This window comes from Chlamydomonas reinhardtii, chromosome 2 (assembly GCF_000002595.2).
Source record: "Chlamydomonas reinhardtii strain CC-503 cw92 mt+ chromosome 2, whole genome shotgun sequence".
Classification (NCBI taxonomy): Eukaryota; Viridiplantae; Chlorophyta; class Chlorophyceae; order Chlamydomonadales; family Chlamydomonadaceae; genus Chlamydomonas; species Chlamydomonas reinhardtii.
Window position 1 is genome coordinate 5716628 of NC_057005.1, and position 23859 is coordinate 5740486.

At 61.1% G+C, this 23859-nt stretch overlaps 5 protein-coding genes across 7 annotated transcripts; 3 read left to right on the forward strand and 2 right to left on the reverse strand.

The window, feature by feature from the left end:
* The first annotated feature begins 370 nt into the window (after positions 1 to 370).
* Positions 371 to 7182, forward strand: CHLRE_02g110150v5 (uncharacterized protein). The gene is made up of 8 exons (XM_001699887.2): positions 371 to 742; positions 1189 to 1360; positions 1565 to 2022; positions 2127 to 2393; positions 2505 to 3183; positions 3274 to 3365; positions 3468 to 3541; positions 3721 to 7182. The coding sequence occupies exons 1-8, from the start codon at positions 722 to 724 to the stop codon at positions 6263 to 6265; spliced, it is 4308 nt and encodes a 1435-aa protein (XP_001699939.2). The 5' UTR covers positions 371 to 721; the 3' UTR covers positions 6266 to 7182.
* A 338-nt stretch (positions 7183 to 7520) lies between these two features.
* Positions 7521 to 13040, reverse strand: CHLRE_02g110200v5 (uncharacterized protein). Its single transcript, XM_043059868.1, has 11 exons — positions 12603 to 13040; positions 12472 to 12500; positions 12282 to 12403; positions 11825 to 12082; positions 11563 to 11707; positions 10931 to 11418; positions 10538 to 10808; positions 9748 to 10389; positions 9102 to 9607; positions 8797 to 8958; positions 7521 to 8619 (listed from the first exon to the last, which is right to left on the reverse strand). Exons 2-11 carry the CDS (start codon positions 12476 to 12478, stop codon positions 8218 to 8220), a joined length of 3003 nt encoding a protein of 1000 aa, XP_042927502.1. The 5' UTR covers positions 12479 to 12500; positions 12603 to 13040; the 3' UTR covers positions 7521 to 8217.
* Positions 13041 to 13174: 134 nt separating this feature from the next.
* On the forward strand, positions 13175 to 16673 carry CHLRE_02g110250v5 (uncharacterized protein). Its single transcript, XM_043059869.1, has 11 exons — positions 13175 to 13298; positions 13370 to 13440; positions 13920 to 14022; positions 14199 to 14292; positions 14486 to 14494; positions 14664 to 14745; positions 14877 to 14962; positions 15114 to 15192; positions 15379 to 15539; positions 15689 to 15751; positions 15891 to 16673. The coding sequence occupies exons 1-11, from the start codon at positions 13204 to 13206 to the stop codon at positions 15966 to 15968; spliced, it is 921 nt and encodes a 306-aa protein (XP_042927503.1). The 5' UTR covers positions 13175 to 13203; the 3' UTR covers positions 15969 to 16673.
* A 921-nt stretch (positions 16674 to 17594) lies between these two features.
* CHLRE_02g110263v5 (uncharacterized protein) lies at positions 17595 to 19170 on the reverse strand. Of its 3 annotated transcripts, none has more exons than XM_043059870.1 (2): positions 18998 to 19170; positions 17595 to 18882 (listed from the first exon to the last, which is right to left on the reverse strand). In XM_043059870.1, exons 1-2 carry the CDS (start codon positions 19112 to 19114, stop codon positions 18760 to 18762), a joined length of 240 nt encoding a protein of 79 aa, XP_042927505.1. In that variant the 5' UTR covers positions 19115 to 19170; the 3' UTR covers positions 17595 to 18759. The 3 variants fall into 3 exon arrangements, with proteins under 3 accessions (XP_042927505.1, XP_042927504.1, XP_042927506.1); XM_043059871.1 differs by having other exon boundaries at positions 18998 to 19120; XM_043059872.1 differs by having other exon boundaries at positions 18616 to 18882.
* A 180-nt stretch (positions 19171 to 19350) lies between these two features.
* On the forward strand, positions 19351 to 22005 carry CHLRE_02g110300v5 (uncharacterized protein). Its single transcript, XM_001699885.2, has 4 exons — positions 19351 to 19586; positions 19712 to 19756; positions 20352 to 20492; positions 20691 to 22005. Exons 1-4 carry the CDS (start codon positions 19509 to 19511, stop codon positions 20835 to 20837), a joined length of 411 nt encoding a protein of 136 aa, XP_001699937.1. The 5' UTR covers positions 19351 to 19508; the 3' UTR covers positions 20838 to 22005.
* The last annotated feature ends 1854 nt before the right edge of the window (positions 22006 to 23859 follow it).

Here is a 23859-nt window from a genome sequence, read left to right on the forward strand (position 1 = left end):
CCGGCCTCAAAACCCCCGCGCGGTATGGTTGCCACAAGTAGATTGCGCGCCGCGGCTGAGTACTCAGTGTTGATACCATCATTTGGTACCTCGGCACTTTCTTTGCAAGTGCAGCATAGCCCGCTGCCCGCGACGCCGAGGTGGCCGATGCCGATGCGCGGCAGTCCACGTTTATGCGAAGCAACCCAGACATACGCATACACATAACTATGATGAGGCATATCCATGCTCGGTGCATGGTAGATGCGTGACGCGCAGGTAGCAAGGCGAGTAGCGGCATGTCACAAGCCCACAAGCCCACCCAAGCGCGCCTCGCGCCGTAGTGCATGGCACATCAATGATCTTGTGGAAACAAAGGTAACGAACCTGATTTTTGAACTTGCATAGGGAACTTCAGGACCTCTCACTCCGACTCTTCCCAAACGCTGCGGGCGTCCTGTCAAATATGCATGATGCAGCTCTATTACTTGGGAGGTCCACTGGGCTGGCGAAAACTTGGAGCCCATCCCAATTCTCGCGGTCACCGACGAGCCTCAATCGAAGGCACCGTCCCGCAAACGTTGCAGTGCAGTACTTGAGCAGTGTAGGGAACGTATACAAACATCATAGAGTAGTAGAACAGTCTAGGGAAGGACCAGAGTTTGAGTCCTGTAGAGCGGGTCAAGGCAAAAAGATGCTCGAGCCTCTTCAAGTGCTAACTTAGACTGGCGAGAGCAAGGAAATGGAGGAAGCAACGGAACCGGTGAGTAGGACTTCAGAGGCAACTTCGCGCGCCCAAGCCGACCGCTTTGAAGCCTGCCAGCTCGCTAAGAAATTGAAGGGCTCTACTTCTGCTGTCTAATTGAGGCTTGCGCGGTGGAGCCTCAGTCCGCCCCCTCATCCGCACGCGACCAGCGCGTCTTAGGCGGGCTTGCAGGCCACTTGAGTGGCCGAGACTGGCATATTGAATGCACATGCACTGCTATGCTTGGTGTCGGGCAAGCAATCCGCAGCATAGCGCCGAGACATTCTGCTCAGACTGCCAGAGACTGCTCAGCGCTTGAACGGATTCAAGGGCGCCCGGGGTCGACTTCTATATGCTATCTTTGCATTCCGAATCTCACCTGATGTTTTTTGAGCTCGCACCTAAAAGTGAGCTGGCGCACATGCGGACGGCTTTGAGTTGCCCCTCGTGCTTTGTGCTCACAGGGGCTCTGTTATCGGGACAAGTCAAAAGTGGTGCATGAAGGACTTGCGAGGTTCTTCAATCGGGAGACGTTTTCTGACTTGACCGTGGTGGACCCGGATGGCAACAGAATTCGGTGTCACCAGCTGGTGCTGTCATCGTGCAGCAGAAAGTTTGCGGACATGCTGGAGCAAGGTGCGTTGAGCAATCCAAAACAGGCTGGGCTGAGGACACAGTCACACACGGTGACACAAGGCTGGGGCCTGAGACGACACGGTCAGCAAACTTCGTACCACTCATCTGTGCCCGTTGACTGCATGCAGCTCGCGTTACTTGGGAATGCGTTGCGTGTTATCTTTTGCAAGAGGCCTAAACACTCCTTTCCTTTTGTCTCCGCAGGCAAAGTTGAGGAGCTGCCAGTGCGGGGCGTTGACGCTCAGGGTCTCTACCTGGTCCTCCGCTTCTTCTACACGGGCGAGTGCCACGTGGACCACACGTCGGTTATCGCCGTGTATGACGCTGCGAACCGGCTAGACGTGGACGGCCTGGCGACGGCGTGCGATGTGTACAGCAAGCAGCTGCTGGGGCCGGGCACAGCGTGCACGCTCTTCCAACAGGCACAGCGCTTTGCGCTCCAGGAATTCGCGGAGTCCTGCAGCCGCATCATCCGTGTGCGGTTCGATGAGGTTGTGCATAGCGAGGATTTTCTCACCGTCGACCGGCCAACGCTGATGAAGATTCTGGAGGACAACATCCCGCACCACAACGAGGGCAGCATCTTCCGTGCGGCGTGGCGCTGGGGCATGTCCTCTTTGGCACGGATGCAGGAGATGCCGAAGGTGTTTAAGATGGTCAAGGTGCGTTTACAGCAGCTACCGGCATCGGGTTTCCAGTTGTACTTACTACTGCGCGCGACAGATTTCTCCGCTTGCTTAGACTGTCACTACATATGCTCCCGCAGGTGCCGAACCTGAGCATGCAAGACCTCGTCAACATCGCGGGGCCTCTACCCGGGCCCGCACCGCAGCTGGTGCGGAACCGCGGAGCCAGCAACCCCACCGCGACAGGGCACACGGCCGCCGGCAGCCAGTTCCAGCAGGCTAGCGCGCGCGCCCCCGACACGCTGGAGGTGCTATCGCCTGCCAAGCTGCGTGAGGCCCAGAGTTACCTCATCCAGCAGATGCTCGGCGGCATGGACCTCGTCCGGGCGGTGCGGTCTACGGTGCAGGTGCGTGGTCCGACACGCGGAAAATTAAGGTCCAATGTAGTTCGGCCTTGCCTGCACTTGTAAGCTCGTAAGGACTTACTGACGTGCCCCAATTATGTTACCGTATTGCAGATGTACGGATCGGGCGACGGCGAGCCACCGGCTCCTCCGGCGGCACCTGCGCCCTGCCTGCAGCTGGGCTCGCACACGCTACCGCCGCACCGCATAAGCGGTGGCGTGCCAGGGCACTGCAACGGGGGCGGCATGCCCAGTGCGCATTACCACCAGAACCAGTGCTTTCCGGCGCCGCAGCATCAGCCAGCGCGGTACCACCGTGTCACCAACAACCTAGACAGCATGCCGTCGCACCCGGCTACGGCGCCAGCCATGCCGGGAACGGCCGCCGCCGCCTGGAACCATCTCCACCACAACCAACACCACCAGCACGAATCACCAGAGATGGCCAACAGCTGTGCTGCCTCGGGGGGCCACGATGTGGAGGATGACGTGCAGCACCAGCCAAGGGTGCCGGCAGGCTACCAGCAGGCCAGCCGGGGTGCTCACGGCGGTGCTGGAGCCGCTGGGCGGCGCGGTGATGGGCAGCAGGGGACGGTGTTCGGCGGGACTGGCGGCGAGCGCCCCAGCGGCACTGCAGTCAGCGGGACAGCGGGGAGCGGGGGCGATCAGGACGATGCCGTCAGCGGTGCACGGCACGCAGCAGCTGGCGGGCACGGACGCGGAAAAGACCGAGACGGCGACCAGTCGGGCGTGCAGCACCAGGTCATGGAGGCGCTACGGAAACTCAATCCCGGTAAGCAGCCCACCTGGGTCATGCTCGGTTAATGCGGAGGGTGTGCTGGTTATTTGACGCATTTTATTAACAATTCTTGCCGCGATGCAGATCTCCAAGGCCAAGCCATTGTTGTTGTCGTCAACCCCACGGGCTCACCGCCGCCTGCAGCGGCGCCGCCTGCGGCTATCGTGCGGCACGGGGTGAGTTTTCGCACGAACGCCGCAATTGATGGACATCGTGCCCGTAGTTCCAAGTCAGTTCTGACAGGCTGAGCGCTTCCCGCCCCTGCAACCTGTCCACAGTCGGGCGTGCGCGTCATGTGCCAAGTTGACAAGTGCAACCAGGCGATGGCGTGCCAACAGGAGCAGTATCAGCGGTGAGCTTGGCAGTACAAAAAGTACTGTAGCTTTTGTTCTTGAGAGCGATCTGGTGCCGGGCATGGTTGCGCCGGTCCCCTGCACTATGTCAGAATGCCTAGGCACAACGCTTTTCAGTTTCCTGTAGCCGCCTCATACCGGTTTCAATAATTCATGTTTTTATGTGCTTGCCATGTAGGCTTCGGATATGTGAGCACCACTACCACGCGCTGGAGGTGCAGCATGAGGGCATGCGGCAAAGGTTCTGCCAGTCGTGCGGTCGCTTGCACCCAGTGGAGGAGTTCGAGTCGAACATGCACGCGTGTCGTGCACGATGCGGCGTGGACAGCCGGCAGCGGAAGCGTTTGCGTCCCGACGAGCACGCGGACACTGCGGAATGCCGGCCAGCGCCGGGTATGCACGGCAGGGTGGCAATGCCGCAACAGATGCCGCGTCATGGGGCGCACCAAGTTGCGCACCACGTCGCTCACCAGGTTGCGCATCAAGTGGCGCATCAGGTGGTGCAGGGCGTGATGCTGCCTGCGTCTCAGCCTCCTCAGGTGCCGACCTGGGACTGGGCAATGCAGAGCGACCAGCAGCGCATGCATGCGGGCGTCCCAGCGGTGGAGCACGGGCAGTGTCAGGACCTGGCGGCTGGGACACCAAGCAGCACTGGGTCCGCCGGCAATGCCCCGCAAAAGCATTCCGGACAGATGGCGCTGCCACCGCTGCCGCAGCCCCACTTGCCGCAGCAGGGGCAGCGTGGAGGTATGCTCCCGCCGCAGCAGTTTCACCAGCAGCAGCAGCAGCCCAACCTGGCGTCGTACCCATCCGTGCCGCCGCCTCGGCGGCCGCAGATGCAGCCGACCGACCAGCCGCTGCACCGCGTGTCGTCCGTGCCGGCGCAGTTTCAGGGTGGCGAGTCGAATCAGCACTGCATGCAGCCGCCGGCTCCACAGCAGCCTCAGAACGCTCCTGTCCGCCACCTGTCCCTGTCCGGCCTCCCCACGGGCGCGCCTGGCAGCATGCCGCTGCATCCCAATCAGCGTGTGCGCCCTTCCAACCCCACGCCCCAGCTGCAGATGCAGCAGGCGCCCGACCTGCCCCGGCAGTATTCAGCGCCGCCGCAGCAGGGGCAGGTGGTGGTGCAGCTGCAGCCTGCAACGGGAGCGCAGGGTGAGGACAAGCTTGTGGCGTTCGGCGCACCAGCCGCAGGCGGCATGGCCAAGTTGATCCTGTCCACAGTTCCGCTAGACGCGCCAGCGGGTAATGCGGGTGCAGGGGGCGCACAAGGCCTGATGCACGCTCCGTCTTCTCGGCCAGCCGGGCCACAGCAGCCGGGGCAGCTGCAGGCGCCGCTCCGGCGGCCTAGTCCGGGCGTCGTTCGGCCGGGCGGCACTGACTCTCACGTGTCCACCTCGCGGGGAGCTCTGCCGCAGCAGGGAGGAGCGCCGGCATTGCGGCAGAGTCTCGCCAGCGGACCGGGGCGGCCAATGGCACCGCACCACGGCATGCAAAGCGTGAACCCCGGCGGCCGGCCTGGCGCCCCGCAGCGTACAACCATGCCGCCGCCATCGTCGGCACCCGCGCAGCGACAAAGTGCGCCTCGGTTAGCCGAGGGCAGGGCCCCCAGCCTGAATCTACGCCCCAGCGCCGAGGCGACAGGCGCAAGGGTGAACGCTGTGCCGTCGCAGCAACTGATGCAGCAGCTGCCGCCCCCGCCGCAACAAGCACCAACGCAGGCGTCAGCGCAAGCAGGAGCGCCGATGTGGCCGGCCCCGCAGCAGGGCCTGCCTCAGGCTGCCCAGCAGCATGCATTCATTCAGCAGCAGCAGGTGCAGCAGGCGCAACAGGTGCAGGTGCCTCAAGCACAGCGACCGCTGGAGCAGCAGCAGCAGCAGCAACAGTTGCCGGAGCAGCAGGCGCAGCCGCCGCAGGAAGGGTCGCTGAACCAGGACGCCTTCTGCGGGCAGGCGGCGCTCGCCTCGGAGTATCCGCAACTGCAGTCTATGCCCATGCACATGGACAGCACCGAGTACGCCTACGGCGAGCAAGCCTGCAACGGTGGAGCGCCACAAACGGCAGACCCGTCGCCGCCGCAGCCACCCCAGCCGCCGCCACCTCCGCCTCCGGGCTGGCAGCAGCTGCCGCCTGACCAGAACGCCCTGTACGGACAGGGCGAGCTACAATACCACCAGCCGCAGATGCAGCCCCTCTTCCACGACGGCGCCATGCAAGCTGCTGGCAGCGCGGCGGCGGGTAATTCCGCGGTCGGTGGCGCGGCAGGCGAGGAGCCTACCACCCCGCGACACGCCGGCATCCGGGCGCCGCAGGTTGCAGTGATGGGCGGCGGCGGCATGGCGGCGGCCCTGGCGGCTACCATCAGCGGCAACGCGGCGGTAAGCAGCTTCGACAACCGGTTGGGGCTGCCACGCGACCTGCGCGTGAGCATTAATGGCAACTACAGCTTCGGTGACCTGCACGAGCTGGTGACGCCGGGCTCGCACGGGCTGCTGGACAGCGGGCTCGTATCGCCCAACACTGAGCTGTTCAACATCCTCAACACCGGCAACGGCGCGGAGGACACGCTGGGCATGGGCCCCATGCTGGACCTGCTGGGCCCGGGTGAGTCCATGTATGACGACACAGCCAACACCAGCCAGGCCTTGCTGCCCGGCCCCAGCGGAGCCGGCACTGCAGGGCCCAGTGTGCCGCCCACTCTGCCGCTGCCGCCGCAGCAGTAGTAGAGGTGGCTGCAATTGAGGGCGGCAGCTTTGCCATGAATGCCTCAGGGCCGCGACGTGGGCAGGTCGTGCTTACATCTTGGGATTTGGCTGAAGGGCAGAGGCAAAGATGTGTCCGAAAGTGATCAGGGACATTTGGTTTCCATACAGCCCGTTTTGCGCTTATGATCGCAACGGGCAGGTGGCACGGTATTCGTGCCAAGGATGCATGCGCACGGTATGCGCAATGACGGGTCGCGCACGATTCACAGCAGAGAACTACTCGTGTTGCAGGTTTGAGTTGCAGGAGGCCCTCCTCCGTGCAAGTAGTAGTCGATGTGATGTGAGTAGGACAACTGTCGACAGTCCTGCGTTGCGTGAGGATGTCGGATGGCTTTCAGGCACTTAACGGATTGCCAAGACTTTATCACCTTTATTATCCTATTTTCAAGGTGGCAAGACTTGGTTTGGTGGCGGTGGTGGCTGTGATTTACCAGCACGGGAAGCTACGGTACCTGTGCGGTCTGGCGTGATTAAACGAGGATGACATGACTAACGGAATTCAATCATCTATACACGGGCACTATTTGTGGTCCGCTAGTCCGCTATGCGTTGCCACAGCGACCATGCCAGCATGGCGCCGTGGAGCAATCTAGAGTACGTGTGGTAAAATTTCGTGACGTGTCCGGGTGGCGGTGCACGGAAGGGAGCAGGAAGTCCTGACTATAGACCACTAAAACGCTCCCTGCGGAAACAGAGTGGTAGTGATATTTATGTCATCTGCGGATGCGCACCAATGTCCTTGCGCCAGTGGGCTGTACGAGTGACTTGGTAGTAGTGACTGGGGCGCTTCTTCAAGGGTTTTAACAAATCAATCTGTGGGTTCGGGTGTGATGCCGAACGCACAACTATACGCATCTGTGTAATCGGTTCCATTGCACTCCGAGGTTCGCGATGCTCGTGCTTGATGTGCAGCAGTATGGCATGACACAGCCTGAGCAAGTCTGGGGAATGACACGGCCTGAACAAGTTTGGGGGATGACAGCGGCCGCATGGATGGCCCTAATACGCCATGCGGGCATGTCGCACCCATGGAGGGCCCTGTAAAAGGACTAGCTAGTCCAGGGTTACATACGGAATGTGGCGTTGAACTACACGTTCCACCCACATGACGATTCCGTAAAAGCCCCAAAGGTGGTAGCCCCTCCAGAGAAGAGTGGACTGAGGCCGCACTACCGTATCAACCCATTCATCTTGAGGCCATATGGCTGCCGAAGTCAACTGAGTTTTACAGGCCACCGCCACTCCGCCAGCCAGGTATATGCTCAGTCCAGCGGCATGCGGCCAACCGTAGCCAGTCACACCTTGCGGAAACCCACAGCAGCAGACAGAAGCACCACACAGCCATCACAGTCACATTTAAGCCGCTGCCTGCCAATTCGCTGACCCGTCAGTCCCTAAGCAGACACGCACGCCAGCGCCGCTTTTGGGGCGACACGGCCGGCACCGCGCTGTCTTCCGCGTGACCTGCCGGCTTGCCCCGCTCGCAGATGCATACCGGTACTGACTGGGCCCCGCGCTGCCCGCCACTGGGCCTACGCCGTTGCTGCGGGCCCTGCACCGCTGCCGCCACCACGGAATCCAGCGCTACAAGGTTACACGCGGGACATGCTGACGCAGCTCACGAGCCAGTGAACTCGCACTAGTAGTGCGGGCGCCCATCTCTAGACAGCTCTAGACAGCACTCGACAGCTCTAGACAACTCCAGACCGTTAGCTGCAGGCCTTAAATCACCCAGCAACACTTTAGCACGCGCACGTCGCATTCGTGTTGCGGACTTACCAACGCAGCTATACGTTGCTACGGACTTCGAGATGGGGGCGGGCTGAGCGCGGTCGCACACTTGTCGGCAGCACCGTGGCAGGGCCGGCGGGAAAAGACGCGTGCTGCGCAGCCTAACCACATTTCGTGCATCAGCCCTCTATGGCCACCAGCGTCCCACCAACTCTCGCCAGGGTTGTCAAGGTCAGCACGTCCCGCGGCAGACCTCGCTCCCCTTCACTTACTCCCAAACCGGCCGCAGCTTCACCGCCCGTATCGCACCGGGCGGTGCTGCTGGGAGCACCCATTCTGAGCCACCCCTCGACGAGCTCGCTCACATCCCGGTCTGCGCCTGCCTCGAAGATCTCACGGCGCAGCATGTCCCAGGCAGTGCTGGTGTCACTGCTGCTGCCAGTGCTCCCGACAGTTTTGTCCCTGGAAGTGTTGACAGCTTGCAAGGGCAGCGCGCCGCGGGCCGTGCTGGCGACGAGAAGCCCAACCAAGTACGAATGAAATGTGGCTTGGTGGTGCGCCAGAGCCGGCAGCGCTGCTAGCTGCGCGACAAGGCAGAAGGGTAGCAGCACAGATTTTGAGGTAAATCCAGCAGCCAAGGACGCAAACATTCAGTGCCCGACCTCACCATCGGCCATTGAGCCTCGAGGCGCACCGTTTGGATGCATCAATGTCCAACAAGACGCACCGCTGTTTCCATCCGTTCGCCAAGTACGCACCTCGCGCAAGGTGGCGTCACACGTGGGCATGGCGCCGAATGCGCGCCGCACCGCACGCCACAGCCCCAGCGCCACGCCTGCGGCTGCAGCGCCGCCGCGCCCACCGCCCTTCTCCTCAAGCACACCCGAGTGCAGCAGTTGGTCGAATAGGCTCGCCAGCACCTATCACAAGCGTCAATATGAGACGCGGGCGGGCTGACATCAGGGTTTGGGGGGTGTTGGTACACGGCACCCCACGACGGCACCCCTGCTGCCCCTACAGCGTCATGACCTTTACCCCCGTGACTTTTACTCCCATGCCCTACCTTCCCCAGGGTACCGATGCCGCTGCAATTCTCCGCTGCCAGGTGAGCCGCCACAGCCTCAGCCAAATGCCGCGGCATCGGGTCTCCCAGCGGCTCTCGAGATCCTATCCTTGCCCCTACTCCTGCCTCCGCAAGCTCCGCTGCCTGCCCCAGCCCGGCTTCGGGTATCCCGCTCTCACTCGGCCCAGCGGCACATCGCACAGCCCCTCCGCTACTGCCCACGCGGCGGCAGATGCGAGCCAGCGCCGCCGGATCGTACGCCAGGGTTTGCAGCAGCGAGGATGGCACCTCGAGCACGTCCAGGGGCAGCTGCAGACCGCCGAAATGCATAACCCCTTCCGCGCCGGAGGCAGCTGTGCTGGTGCCAAGGCCAGAGTTTGCGGATGTGGCTGTGGCCGAGGCGTCAGCGGACAGGAAAGGCTGAGCGGCTGCGGCCGATGAGGATAGGGTCAGGTGCAGCGCGTGTCCAACTTCATGCAACAGCTCGTGCAGAGCAGCCGGCGATTCTGCACACATGCACAACAACGACCGGCTGCAAGTCAGGGGTGGCATGTGGGAAAGCAAAAATCCAACGCCGCTATGACTTGCGGATAAGGACCGTGAAAAACAGCATCAAAGCGTTCAGGGGCCCACCTCACAGGCCCACCTGCAACACCGTCGCGCCACTCCCACTTGAGGCCGACTGCCACCGCCGGCAATGCCCCCATGCCGCCGCCGCGCGCCTCTTGCTGACCCAGAAGCGCTCCTGCATCGGCCGCAGCCCCGTCAGCCCTGCTGCCCGCGTCCACCCCACCCGCCGGAAACCGCAGCTGCCGCGTGCCATACCCTGACCCCAAGTCCAAATACATCACTCCCCGCATCTGAACACCCTCCGCGGTCCCACGGCCCCTTTTATTAATGCAACCGCCGCGGGCCCTGCTGCCAGCCGTGCCCGCCTGGCGATCGTGCTGCTCTGCTGGCTCGCCGTTGGGGGAAGTCACCGGCCGTTGCGGACCTGCCGTTGCATCGCGCTGCCAGGCCGTGGCCCAGATGCTGAGCCGCAGCACCTGCGGGCCCCACAGGTCGTGGCCTGGGCCGCCGCTGCCGCTGCTGCTGGACTGCCCACGCTGCGCTGTCCCAGCCCCTGCCCCAACCTCCGTTCTGTTGCCCTCCTCCGCACCCTCCCCCGCCGCCTCCACCTCCCCCACCGCCTCCAGCCGCAGCTGCACGCCCATCAACTCGTGCAGCAGGTCACTGAGCCCGGCCAGCACTCCCCGCAGCTGCATGTACGGCGCCAGCTGGGCCGCGTCTGAGGCGTCACATGTGCGGCCGGGCGTCAAGTAAGAGTCACTCATGTTTCATGTCCGTGCATGTGGACCATGGCATAGCGCAGCCCCTGTGATGTACGATGGCTGGTCGACTGCGGCTGGTCAAGTCATGTCTACCCCAGTGCGCACCTGGCAACGGCGAGGGCCTCTGTCGCACCCACTCGGCCTGTGCATACTCCACATCCCACGGCTCGAGCGCATTCGGGTGCAGCCCCGTGCCGGCGGCTGCGCCGCCGCTTGCGGCGTCAAGTTTGCTCGCGGCACTGCCAGCTTGGCTGCCCGCTGTGCCTGCAGCGGAAGCAGCCGTTGCTTCTGGTGCCGCCCCTGCTGCCGCGCCCACCGCGCATTTCAGCTGTTCAATCTCCTCACGCGCCACCGGCAAAAGCGCAAATACCAGCTCCTGTAGCCGCGCATTGCACACACAGGTGCTATCAGCGCCAGCGTCTTTCCAGCTCAAAGACACTAGGCCAACGCCAGCACGGCAGCGTGTCACTTTACATGAGCACACGAGCGCAGTCGCACCTGCAGCAGCTCCGCCACGGCGTCCGCGCCTGCTACTGCCATACCCCCACGGCTGTAGCTGTAGTCAACAAAGCTGCTGAAGCCCATCAGCGCGGCCACCTGGCCCCGCACCTCCGCCACGCGCCCAAGCGCCCCCACCGCCGCCTCCACTCGCGGCACCAGCCCGTGCTCGTACGCCGCGCGCCGTACGGCAGAGGCAGGATGGCGGCGCAGCAGGTTACGAAGGTTGGCGGGCGTGAGCGGCAGCCCCGTTGCCTCCACGGGCACGCCGGCGGCTTTGGCGGCGGCTAGCATGGGCCCCAGCAGCGGGTCGCACTCTATCGGGGCCATCAGCTCCGGACTGAGGGTGGCGGCGGCGGAGGTGTCAGCGCTGCTGCTGATAGCGGTGCCCGCGGGCTTTGCGCCGACCGCACTGCCCGCGCCACTGCTGCCACTGCTGCAATTTCTGTCATGTGAGCTAGCTGCGCAACTATTCACATCGGAAGTGCCTGCATGCGCAAGACGCGGATGACAGGGAACCATCGCGGGTTACATAATACTTTGGTCGATGCTGCTGGCTGAGCGTGAGGATCTGAGCGTGATTTCCGAATCAGCATAAGTCCGGTCAATCCGCATTACCAATGTGTCCGCACCTGTGGAGAGTGCAGCGGACAGCACCCGCAGAGGTACGGCCAGACGCCCGGGTCCCAGTGCCACCGCCGTCGCCACTGCCGCCACCGCCTCCCGCTCCGCTGCCAGCAGCCGTGTCAGCCGCTCCTGTGCGCCGCTGGGCGCCGTCTACATGTGCGAACAGCATAAATTTTTTATAGTATACATCAAAGCTGTTAGGAGTAAGCAATCAGCCTAACTGCTCAACCCAACCCGTCTCCGCTCCTCCATCGGTCATCTACTCACTCTAACGGCATACAGGTGTCCCAGGTCCTCTTCCGAGCCACCGCCGTCACCGTCGCCCAGCAGGCCTGCCCCGCCGCGCAGGAACGACCGGCGCAGCAGCCGACAAAGCCGCAGCTGCCGGTTTAGCACTGCGGCCGAGTGGACGCCTGCGCTGCGCGCCTGCGGCTGCTCCACCTGCTGCGCGTCCTGTTGCCTCAGCCGCACCGCCAGCCGCTGCTCCGTCAGCTCCAGCTTTGACAACAACTCTCTATCCGCTGTCTGTTGAGGAGTAATTTTGACGCGGGAGGTTTTGACAATGACGTGTTTGCCTTGGGGGCACCAGAAGTAACAGCGCGCCCCTCCACAGCCGATGCGTGGGGGCTGGTTGGGTGGCAGCCCCGATGCAGCCCAAGCAGCCCCCACGTCCGCATTCGTTGTATGCCAGACAAATAGACAATGCCGCCCCACAGCTGTCTACCTGGAAGATGAAGGCTTCATACTTGGCGCACGCATCCGCGACCGCTGCGCCTGCCTCGCGCCAGTCCTCGTCCGCATGGCAGGCAGCCGCGTGGCGGGCAGGCGCCGCCACATTCCGAAGAGCTGCCAGCAGCGCATCCAGTCGCAACAGGTAGCGCGGTCCCGGCGGCTCCACGCTGGCCGCCCGTAGCAGCGCATCAAGCTGTGGCCGAGCCGCTTCCTGTGGCAGGCAGGGCGAGAGGGGGTCAGTTTCGCGCGCTTTGTCGGCGCCTGTCGGTGTGCGGAGGCCAGGACGAGCTGTGAGGTCACACTTTAACCCTACCTTCCAGTATGCCTGTAGCAGTTTTGGGCTGCGGACCCCGACCAGCCCGCAAAGACCGACAGGAGCCACCAGTGGTGGCGCAGCTGCAGCTGGCAGGGCTTCAGCAACGTACGTCTGGTGTGGGCGCACCAAACGGCTTCTGAGTTCAAGTACTGAAGTAGATGACAGTATTAGCGAGCATTGTGGGGCGTTGCGCGTGCCAAACGCGCAAAACGGAACGCGTGTGTGCGACCAAGCACGCATTCTGGCGTCTGTACTGTTGTAATAAGTAATTCTTGGGCATAGTATGCATAATTAAAGAGAGGTAAAGTCCTTCATCGCTCAGCGCAGCCGTTCTCACCCAACCCGGCTCCAGTCCCTCCTCCTTTCGAGGCAGCTGCCCAGCGCCATGTATGGCAGTGACTGCTGGTGGGTGCCGCTATCACCACGGGTAGATAAAAAACTTAGGGTGCCGGGCCTGGGGCCTTCCGAGACTCCCCAGTGTGGCGTGGCATGCATGCATGGGCGACCATTCTGTCGGTCAGCAGGCCTCTGCGGGATTGTTTACTAATTTATTTACTCTCAAATAGAAAGTGTTTGTTCCTGCCTCAAACCTAGCTGAATGCAGTGTCAGCAAGCAGGCTTTGTGGGGCAGCCTCGCGCCCGCGGCCGTCAGTTATCTGTGCGAGTAGCCTCGCAGTATGATGCCTCACTCAGGTAATGTAGGCAAATTAGCGTTCATACCGCTTGCGCTGACAGGTCACGGGCGCCTCGTCCGCTTACTGCAGAGTCCGTGGCTCTTTCAGAAAAGTGTTTAAGTATGTTGGGGACTTCAATCGCCTTCCGGAGTGGTATCCAGGTGACTGCCGTGGTGCTGCTAGCGCTAGGCGACATTGACCAGTATGTTACCGGCGTACATTGCAAGCTGACGTATATTGCGGGCTTCAAGCTTATTAGCTGGCCCAATTGACGACTGGAGCAGGGGCGGGCGGCCTGGGGGTGTTGTGCCTGCCCCGGCGAGCACGTCAGCAGTGTCTGTGACCGAGACAGTTCGTGTGTGGGGGCATTGATGCAACGCTTTGCTTCCATATCATCAACAGTCTTCCTTTGGCAGAACTCGCTCCTGTGTACGCGGCAATTCTGGGGCACAATTGCGACGGATAGCGTCGACCTTGGCGTCGCAGTGGCAGTGCAGCGATCACAGCTCGGAAACTTATGCATGTTATGCTCTGGATGCATGAGGCACCTCTCAGCGCAACCTGCCGCCGCCTGGTCCTGCTACTGCCCAGCCAGCTAACGAAAGTCTCCCGCCCTCAAATACTTACTGCGGGCCCCCAGGCGTGGACGCTGTCACGCAAACGCGGGGGGAGGAGGGCTCTGTGAACCTGAAGAACACGTACACGGTGGACAGGACGATTATGCGCATGCAGCACACGTCCACGTAAGCCGGGCGCAGTCTGGGGTGTGCACGAATGTTCATGGTCTTGGGGCCATCACAGCGCGCTCAACGGGGCGCTCGGCGAAGTCTGTATGTGGAGTAGATCAGGGAGCAGCACGTGCTGCATCGTGCTGCTTAAATAAGCCGTCCCGCTGCTTGCACATGTCCCACCACTCAAGGTATGAGATCATCGACGTGGTGCCGGGCAAGAAGGTGGTGTACAGCGCCCAGAGCCCGGTCCACACGGCAGTGCACCAACTCTACTTTCAAGAGGTGGGTGGGCGGGACCTGATTCGGGGCATTGATTGAAGCTCGACAGCATGGCGTGGCCAGTGAGGGTGGGCCGCGTGGAGTAGACCGGGCGGCGCAACTGGTTACAGCGGTAACGTTGGTGATGAATTGCGGCGTCTGCATTCAGACGTGGCGTTTTACTGACTCTATGTTCCTGTCAATACATGATATGCAGGACCCCACGGTGAGCAGATGGAGCTGGCACATTGGGGGCCGCGGGCAAGGCAGTTTGGGAAGGAAGGGGGCGGCAGGCAGCTAAGCATTTTGCCATGTGGAGGCGCAGGGTTTGTTAAGCCTGGGCTGACTAACATATCTCTGTGGTTGTGGTGGGGGCGGTAATGGTGCTGGTGCAGGATCGCAACTACACCAACATCCGCTACATTAAAAAGCTACAGCTCCGGAGCATTGCCGGGCCGTTGCAGCCGCTTGTGACAGGTGAGGATTGCCGTGTCTTTGCAGCTGGGAAGAGCCGTGGCTGTCCCGCGCGGACAAAGGAGGAGGTGCATACAAGAGCGGCGGCCGATCAGCACTTACCTGTGTGTGTGGGGGGGGCTTGCTTTTGACAGGGAACCTGAGCAAGATTCCCGAGGAGGGTCTGCGGAACCTGGCCATTATCTTCTTGCGCGCGGACACGCCGTTGAAGGACATCAAGGTGGGGCCTGAGGGTGCAGGGGCCGATCATGATGTGGAAGTTGCCTTGGCATAGCCCGGTATGGGGGAGTCCCAGTGTTCTCACGGTAGGTGGTCTGTCGTGCCGTCGCGGCCCCATGTTCACACGATTGGCTGTATCATGCGCTCTGCAGCTGGACCCGGAGGACGAGGCAGAGGAGATTCGGGCGTCCCGGCCACAGTCAGGCTGGTCCTTCCAGTCGCTTTGGGACGGTGCGCGCGGACAGCTCGGTTGGTGTCCCTAGACACCCTGGATATATATGGCCGCCGAGGGTGGCCGCAGAGCGGCCGGCACAAAAGCCAAAGAGGGCAAAGTTGGCGCGGCATCCTGAAAGATGCGGAGAGACATCTGTATGCCCGCAACTTACCCATGCGATACGTGCGGGACTCCTGGCGCAGGGTTGGGACTGGGCGGCGGCCCGGTGGGCGGCTCGATAGCTGTGGACACGCTAGGGTACTACGCCATCCTGGGGCTGGACGTGCGCCGCATGAGCCGCTACACCGCCGACGATATCAAGGCTGCATACCGGGCCAAGGCTATGGAGATGCACCCCGACAAGGCAAGCGCGTATGCAGGACCGTGCGCGGCAGGGCTGGCGGTTGACTGAGGCAGGCATGTTGGGTTGCTTTAGTGCGGATGGCATGACAGCCGTAAGTTGAAAGACAATGACTTGGTGACGCTGGCTGGACTTTCGCTGCCTTGCCGCAGGTGTCCATTGATGACACGGCAGCACAGGAGTCCGCCACGCTCAAATTCCAGCGGCTGCAGAAGGTCAGAGGCTGGAGAGTAGAGCATGTTCGGCTTTGAGTGACAGTGACAGGTTGCCTGGACACTGTGTTGCCTTGCCTGGCTCGCCGACACGCTGCTCACTTGCCGGTTATGCTCATATTTTTCCTTTTGGCCATTGCAGGCCTACAACGTGCTGCGAAACCCGGACCACAAGCGCCTGTACGACTCCGGCGAGCTGGTGGAGGAGCTGGTGCAGTGAGCGCCTACAGCTGACAGGTGCCTACTGCATAGCGGGCTGTGATGTGAGTCCTCACAACAAATAGGTGCCTTGAAGGCCCATCCTGATGCTCGGAGCCATCTGGGTACATGAGCAAGCTTCTTTGAGCATTTGACTTGCAGCAGGTATGGGTCCGGTCCGGCTTGTGTGTACCTACGACGTGGTGGTGGTTTTGTCTGGACATTTCATGCGAGTGGTCTGGGCGGAGGAAGGGGCAGCAGCGGGTTAGGAGAACTAATCGTAAACGCGCAGGTGATGGATGGTCACATGTACCGCAATAGTATCACGTGTAGGTTCGCCCGGCAGTTAGATAAGAAATGTGTGCCTGCGCCCCGCATGAGCCTTACCCAGCTGCGAGTTTAGGCACAACCTGTGGGGAAAGTGGCGCTCGCAGAGTAATGGTGCTTTTAGGGTAGCTGTGATAGCTTATATTTAACACGGGGCACAAACTTCTCGTTGGAACAGTACGTCAGAAGTGGTTACGTGCAAGTCCATGACGGTCCATGAGCGGTGCGCATCTAAGCAGTTTCAGGAAATGTATGGTTGATGCTGGGGTACCGGCCGTGGGTACCGGCCGTGCCGCACGGATTGTGGCCATAGCCACACGATTGGAAGGAGAAATGCATGCGGGATGTGAAGAATTCTTTGGGTGAAGTATCATATCGTGCACTGTAACACGGCAAGCATAGAATTATGGAAGCACCGGGACAGCCCCGAAGCACCACTGCGCCGGGACTGCCTGCCGGCTCGCCCATACGTACGCTAATCGGCTTGGCTCCTTGAAGACCAAGGGCAGGGAGACTCGGTCCCAAACCCGAAGCACCACCACCGCGCCAAAAGACAGTGTCAAGGCGGGTGTTGAGTTGATCAGGGAACCCCTGGAGTTGATGGTGCTGTTGCGCCGTAGCCACCCCTGGCCGTAACACATGCCCATCACAACATGCCCATCAGAAGCCTCCCTCCCTCCCTCCTGGCGCAGCTATCTCTGCCCCCCACGACACCCATGACACCCACGCCAAGTCGCCAACACGAAGGGCGCCTGTTCCGCCCGGCCCCACCCCTCCCTCTTCAGCTGGCTCTCCCCCACTACTCCTACTTCTCCTGCTTCTTCTTCGGCCAGCCCTCCCCCGCTCATCCTCCTAATTGTGCTGCTTCTTTTTCAGCCGACAACGCTACCTAGACACCGCCAGCCGGCTCCTCAGCCTGCGCGCTTGCGCCGCTTCTTGGGCGGCGCTGCGCTCTCCTCCTCCACTTGGGCGGCGCTGCGCTCTCCTCCTCCACATGACCTTTCCCGCCCCCTCCGCTACCAAGATGCGCGCACGCGCCGCCGCCGCTGCCGCTGCCGCCGCCGCATGCAGTAATAAAAGGTGGGACTGCGGAAACCTGAGTTCTCTCCCAAGACATGGCCGGTAGCGACTCACCGCCCTGCACCCAAGCCTGCACCGCCTCCTCCACTGATCAATGCGGATGTTACAGAGGGGACAGCAGGGGGGGGGGTAGGAAACAAAGTGCCAGACCCCATGCCCCGAAATCCCCCGGGACCCCCCTTGAGGGGACGACCGACCCCCTGACGGACAAAACCTTGTTGTTCAGGGCTTAAAACCCCTCCATTTAATATAAAAGTGGTGTCAATCGACTCCTCTTGACGAGCACTATCACTCCGTGTCATCAGCGGTCCTGTTCTAAGACTTCGGTCACCGGCGGGATCCTATCCATGGAAATCCCCTCGACCCAGACCACCCCGCGCTCAACTCTCTGCCGCGTGACGAATGGACAATGTGCATCGGCAGCCTTGTTAGACGTGAACTCGTGCGCACCAGCGCTTCAGAGCCCAGCTGTGTCAGTGCGCATGTGTTGAATGTGGAGACATGTCCCGACATGTCCACGCCCAAACGCGCAACTTAGCCCTCCCACGCTTTGTTTGTGCTTATTACGTCATAACGTGCACATATGAGCCTCGTACTGCAGCGTTTGGCCCCTAGTTCTGCTTGTGGGGCGCTTTCCGAAATCCGCCAGGATGGGCTCCCGAAACCCGACGGACCCCCAGGGACGAGGACCGACCCCCCAACTTTGGCGGCCCAGAACTTCCTCACCCCCTTAAAAAACTAAAAGTACGTGCATAATGCTCTCCTAAAGCTCTGTAATTTTGAGCATGGGGTAAGAATCTGAGCTTTCTACCCCCCCCTGGGGACAGTCCCAGCACCCGAAGACGCCGAGCCATCACATGCTACCAGGGCCCAACTTGACTCCACCAACCCCGACTTTGCTGCAAACCCTCCCGCGGTCAAAGTCCGTGTGACTCCGCGCACAGTAAGTCCTAGCCAAGCCTCAGCCCGCCAGAGCCCCACCGCTCCACTTATCGACGTGCTCCACTGAGACCAGTAGCGGCTGCTTGAGGAGTGAGGGGGCCTAACGCCGGGCACGACGCCGGGTACCCAGGCCTGGCCTGGAACATCGCCTAAAACAGCATTGCCATAGTATGGCCGTCAGCACGAAGGGGAGCTCCCTGGGGAGCCTAGAGCCCCCGACGGAACAAGGAGGTGGCTGCCTTATGGCAGGAAAAGGGCTGATCCCGGGGCCACCTTGACGCGGGCGCCTACTAAGCACACGCCTCTATTTTGGGGGCCTTTGGCATCCCCGCAAATCCGGACATGGCCGGTTGGGTGGGGTGCACAGTCCGTGCTAACCCGCAGCTAACAAACTAGTCACGTCACTCGCCGCCAATCAACACGTGCACCCTCAGCCCCACGCCCTGCTAGCGCCGTTCAGGCTCTCAGCCCGGCCCCGCCGCCGGCGGCGGCCATGGCGGCCGCTGCAGCTTGGTCGGCCGCTCGAAGCCCATCAGCTTCAGCAGGAGGAGCACACGGATCACGTTGGCGGCGGAGACGTCGCGGTTCTGGGGATGGGGAACGGGGAGGAAGAGGAGAGCGCACATGAGCTGTCCCAACCGTCAACCTGTCAATCAATCCGTCCCCAGTGCCCAGCCGTCCCCGCACATGCACGGTCCTCACCCAGGTCGTCAAGCAGTCGTTGCAGACTTTGACCGACCAGGGCCGCTGCCCCTCCTGCAGCCCCCCAAGCCGCTTGATGGCCATCTCCTGACACCCGCAGTTGTAGCAGGTCTGCATGGTCGGGAGGGTGGGAGGGAGGGGGGCCACACAAGGGCTTCCGCTAAAGCCTGGCCTGGAACCTCGCCTAAAACAGCATTGCCATAGTATGGCCGTCAGCACGAAGGGGAGCTCCCTGGGCTAGAGCCCCCGACGGAAAAAGCGGTCCTGACTGCTGGCGTGGCCAGGGATGAGTGGCCACGATGGGTGGCGCACCGGTGCGCAACTTGAGCGGCCTTTAGCAGTTAACTAACCAGTTGCAGATATCCATTTCTTTTTATAGTATTCGGACCTTAGGACTCTAGAACGCGTCTATATTAGTTGTGTTGGGGAGTCGACGTGCCTTTCCTTTTTGGCTTGACCTCTTTTGGTATTCCTTTACTCCGGGAAATACAGCGACGCAAGCCCTGGGACAATGTGCACGTCGGAAGGGCGGCGAGCCTCAGGTTGCCGGTCCCTGGGCCTCTATGATGTTCTCGGCGTTCCCATTAAGGTGAATTCGGGTTTCTTCTTTCAGTATTGACTTGCCATGGCTGTCGACCGGGCACTTCGGTGTGGACCACAGGGCGACCAGCTCTGATGCCAACACTGGCCCCTATTGCCTTGTCTGGTTTACAGGCGTCTTCAGAAGAGATTCGAGGAGCCTTTCTGCGACTAGCAAGGGTGAGTGTGTTCGTTTGCCCGTCCGCGTTGCTAGCATCATCGGCCGCGCTGGCCAGCGTGGCCCGGACCACGGCGTCTATCCGTATTCCTCTGAGCTTGTCATAAGCTAGTGGAGAGCAGTCGATTCGGTGTTGTGGCCTGGCGCAAGCATGGGCGTGACTCCAGGAGTTTTCGCGTCTGCTTGGCTGCAAATGTGAACACAGACGAAGAGTTTGGGGCACGTCCTTGGCAATGTGGAATAGGCGTTGTGATTGTTGCACGGGCTTGCATCAACTCAGTCCGCTGTTCTCAGCGACGACAGCTATAAAAACCGCACGGGAATGCACAGATAGTCCGATGTAGCCATGTACCGGCTTGGCGACATGGCAGATGAGCGCGTGCGGGGCCGCACGTCGGGGCCTGTCCGCAGAACCCAGCGCGCGCGGGGGGAAAAGCGCCACGTGGCTGTGCGACGTCGGCTGCCAGCCTTCGAATCCTCTTTATGCTTGATGCTCTTGTTCGTCAGGGATACACTGCCATGCCCCAGTATCTGCACCGCGTTCGCGCCAGCACGTCTGACCGCAACCCGCATCTCCTTTCCCTGCGCTCACCCCAGGTATGGCACCCGGACCGCCACGGTGGCGCGGAGAACGCAAAACGGAAGTTCCAGTCCATCCAGTACGCCTATGAAGTGTTGTCGAATGAAACACGGCGAGCACACTACGACCTTCAATGGCTGGACCTGCTGGATGTGGAGGTGAGCAATCCTGCGAGGGCAGGTGGCGGCTGGTCTGGGTCCGTGGCTTTGGTTTAGGGGGAGTACAGCAAGAACTGCGCCGCTGGGGACTAGAGGCAGAATTCTAGGGGCCGACGGTTTGTAGCCCGGGTTCGGGTTGGCCAGGGTAGTGTTGGCGTGATGCACGTGTTGATGTGTGCCGTTACTCCCACCACGCAGGACTACCTGAATCGCTTCAAGGACCTCATCCTCACTGCCAACGGCCTGGGGATGTCCTTGAGCGGGAGCGGAGCAGGCTCGCACTCGGAGGGTGACTGGGGGCCAACATCAACACCGCTGTGCGGCGCGCCTATCAAGGCCGCTTAGTGCCAGTATTCGCAGCAATAGCCAGCGACGGAAGGCGCTTTTGACTATCCAGCAGAAAGCCGCTTCCCGTGTACGCCGCCCCCCACCAAACGCACGTTAGCGTGCGGCACAGACTTACTGCTGCTTAGCGGCGGGGTGCGCGCATGCCGCAATTGTCAGGCGGGTCGCTTTATAGGCTTCAGGTTGGCGAGCATTGACTGAGATGCAACGCCGTGCAGAGGCTTGGCGCATAGATGCAGCACTCCTGAGCGTGAGGGAGAGGTTTGTCATCTAGTGAAGAGCAGCATGCTTGTAGCATGAGAGTCTAGTTGTTGGTGTTGTGATTGTACGTTTTGAGCGGAGCGCTTGTGCGCATGGTTTTTGCAGTCAAACCCAGCGGAGAGGTCAGAGGAGATGTATACGTGTTAGGTGCTTTCGACATGCGTGTTTTTGAGGTGTGCCAAGGCGGCGCGCAGAAACAGTGGACGGGTACATCCTGTTGAGTGATTTTGAGGGAGTGCAGACTGTTCTTTCTCGCGGGCGTCAGGTGTGTCACGAGTGAACGGAGAATATCTTGGGCGTCTCTTTTTCCCCTGTTTGAGGGTGGCTGAACCCGGCATGCCCGGGTGTCAGCGTGTTAAGCCCCAACCGACCGGGTGATGCGCATGTGTATTGTTCCACTAAGTTGTGCAAGATTGTGGGTCTGACAACTCAACATGTTTTTTTTGGCTAGGCGGCCACCTCCCTAAGGCAGCCACCTCCTTGTTAGCTAGGCGGACAGTACGTGATGAGCTCGCAGCGCCACTGGATTGGTGCGCAACATGAATGCCTGACCCATGACTTTGCCATGAGGCTTAGACATCACTGGCTCCGGATACAAACCATTTGAATGCATGTGTTTCAAAGGAGGAGGAGGGTGGAGTAGCGGTAATCCCTTGCTCATGAAGTTGGACGTGTTGGCCGGCGGGCCGGGCCAATCCGGCGGCTGCCGACACGGGCCCCTGTACCATATGTAGACTTCGGTTCTGCCACCAAACCACTGGACTGGACTGTGTAACCTGAGGTGCATGTGTCGATGAGGCAGTTACGCCGCCTTGGAGACTGGGTCCCGATTCATGAAGGGTGCGCACTGCTGTGCATGCCTTCAGCAGGAACCTACAGTCTCATATTCCTGTAAATCGGCATCCGGTGGCAAACGGGGTGCGGGCAACCCGGGTTCACTCCAGTCCAGGCCACCGTCCAAAAATGCGCCATCTTTGACACTTGATGAGGTTGTTCGGCCTCAGACTGTGGAGGGGCTGAGCCCCTTTTCCCGTGACCGGGGAACACTTGTCCGACGGTATCCCGAGAGCCTTACGGCCCTTCCCGTGCGGGGGGTCTTGGGGGTGGGCAGGGGGGTTTCTCCGATGCCAAACTCGTCCCCCCTGAGTCCCCCACGCTCCCAGTCCCTCCGTACATGCAGCAGTGACTCGCTGGTCAGCTGGCAGGGCAGTCCGTGCTCGCCTGAGGTCGAAATGGGCGGGTTTTGGCGGCCCAGCCAGTGACTGTCGTGGCACCGGCCGAGATGGGGCCTAGCATAAGGAGCGGAAGGGCTATGTTTATACATTCCCAGGTCCGCATCGAAAGCATGGCTAGCTTGTACCGGCGCTACCCATGATGGGCAGTTGCTTATTCCGGCCGGAAACCCAACCAGGGTCCAGGGGCACCCCAGGGCACCCCTGATCCCAACAGGGACCTTACATTTCTCTGAACAGGTCATTCGCACCCATTGTGCCCAATCTCAGGAACTGCCAGGCGCCAGCACCACGAGCTCTGGCCGGCGCATGCGCTCAAGGCATGGCCTCGGCACCAAGTCAGGATCGCTGGATCGGTCCTTAATCCCCGCGTGGTTGGTGGCTATGTGTGTGGGCAGGATGCACGTGTGGGCGACCGTTCTAGTACCTGGACGCTTGCGCCCTGGTTAGTGCGTGCGCTGTGCGTGTGTCCTGCGGCCTAGACGTTTCCCGGCACTCCTGTGCCTAGGCTTGTGGCGTTGAGGCACAGCGGTGGGGCTCTGGCGGGTTGAGGCTTGGCTAGGACTCACTGTGCGCGGAGTCACACGGACTTTGCCCGCGGGAGGGTTTGCAGCAAAGTCGGGGTTGGGCCCTGATAGCATGTGATGGCTCGGCGTCTTCGGGAGCTGGGACTGTCCCCTCTGTAACATCCGCATCCTTAATCCCCGGGGCTTGCGCATTCCGCTCCGCACATTTGTTGACGTGCTTGCGTCCAGGGGGGGGGGTAGTTTCGACTGGGAAAGGCCCCATGTTCTAAAACGAAAGAGCTTGACGCGAGGACTCCAAATCCACTTTCAGAGTTCCAATCAGGGTAGTAATTGCAAAGTTATGGGCCCTCAAAGTTCAGGGTCGGTCGTCGGGGTCGGGGGTCCCCAAGGTTTCGTCACGCGGATGTGGGTGGGACTGCCAGATTTCGTCTCTGCGCCCTAAACGCTCCTCTGAACGCTCCGCCCATGAGCACAAGCACTAGCACACATTAGCATGCACATACTAAAGCATTTGCAGAACGTTTGGCCTCTGGAAAGCGGCCGCATGTCCGTCCACATCGGCATCGTAGTAGCGTAGAGCCCCACTCGAGCGTCTCTCACTGGTGTCATGGAGACTATGCGAACTGATGCTAACTTGTAACGGCCAAGGCTTCGTGTGGGTCATGGCGACAAGGCTGCCGCCGGCCATCGAGCGTGACATGAATCCCGGGATTCTTCACATGATCCCGGGAGAAAGTCGACCAATCTCTTCCGGCACACAGTCCTAAACATCATATGTACAGCGCAACTGTAAGCTTAAGCGCACGCCCCGGTAGTCTGACAGAAGGGTCGGTGGTCGGCCATGGACACATGGACATGTGTGGCATGGCTGCCTGTCAAGTTGTGCCTCCAGCTGAACCGGAGGTATACAATTGCAGAGCTCGCCGAGAGCAGTCGATTGACACCGACCTGGCTAAAAACCAAAGGGTTTTGAGGGGGTTTTGAGGGGTTGCACGGTGGTGG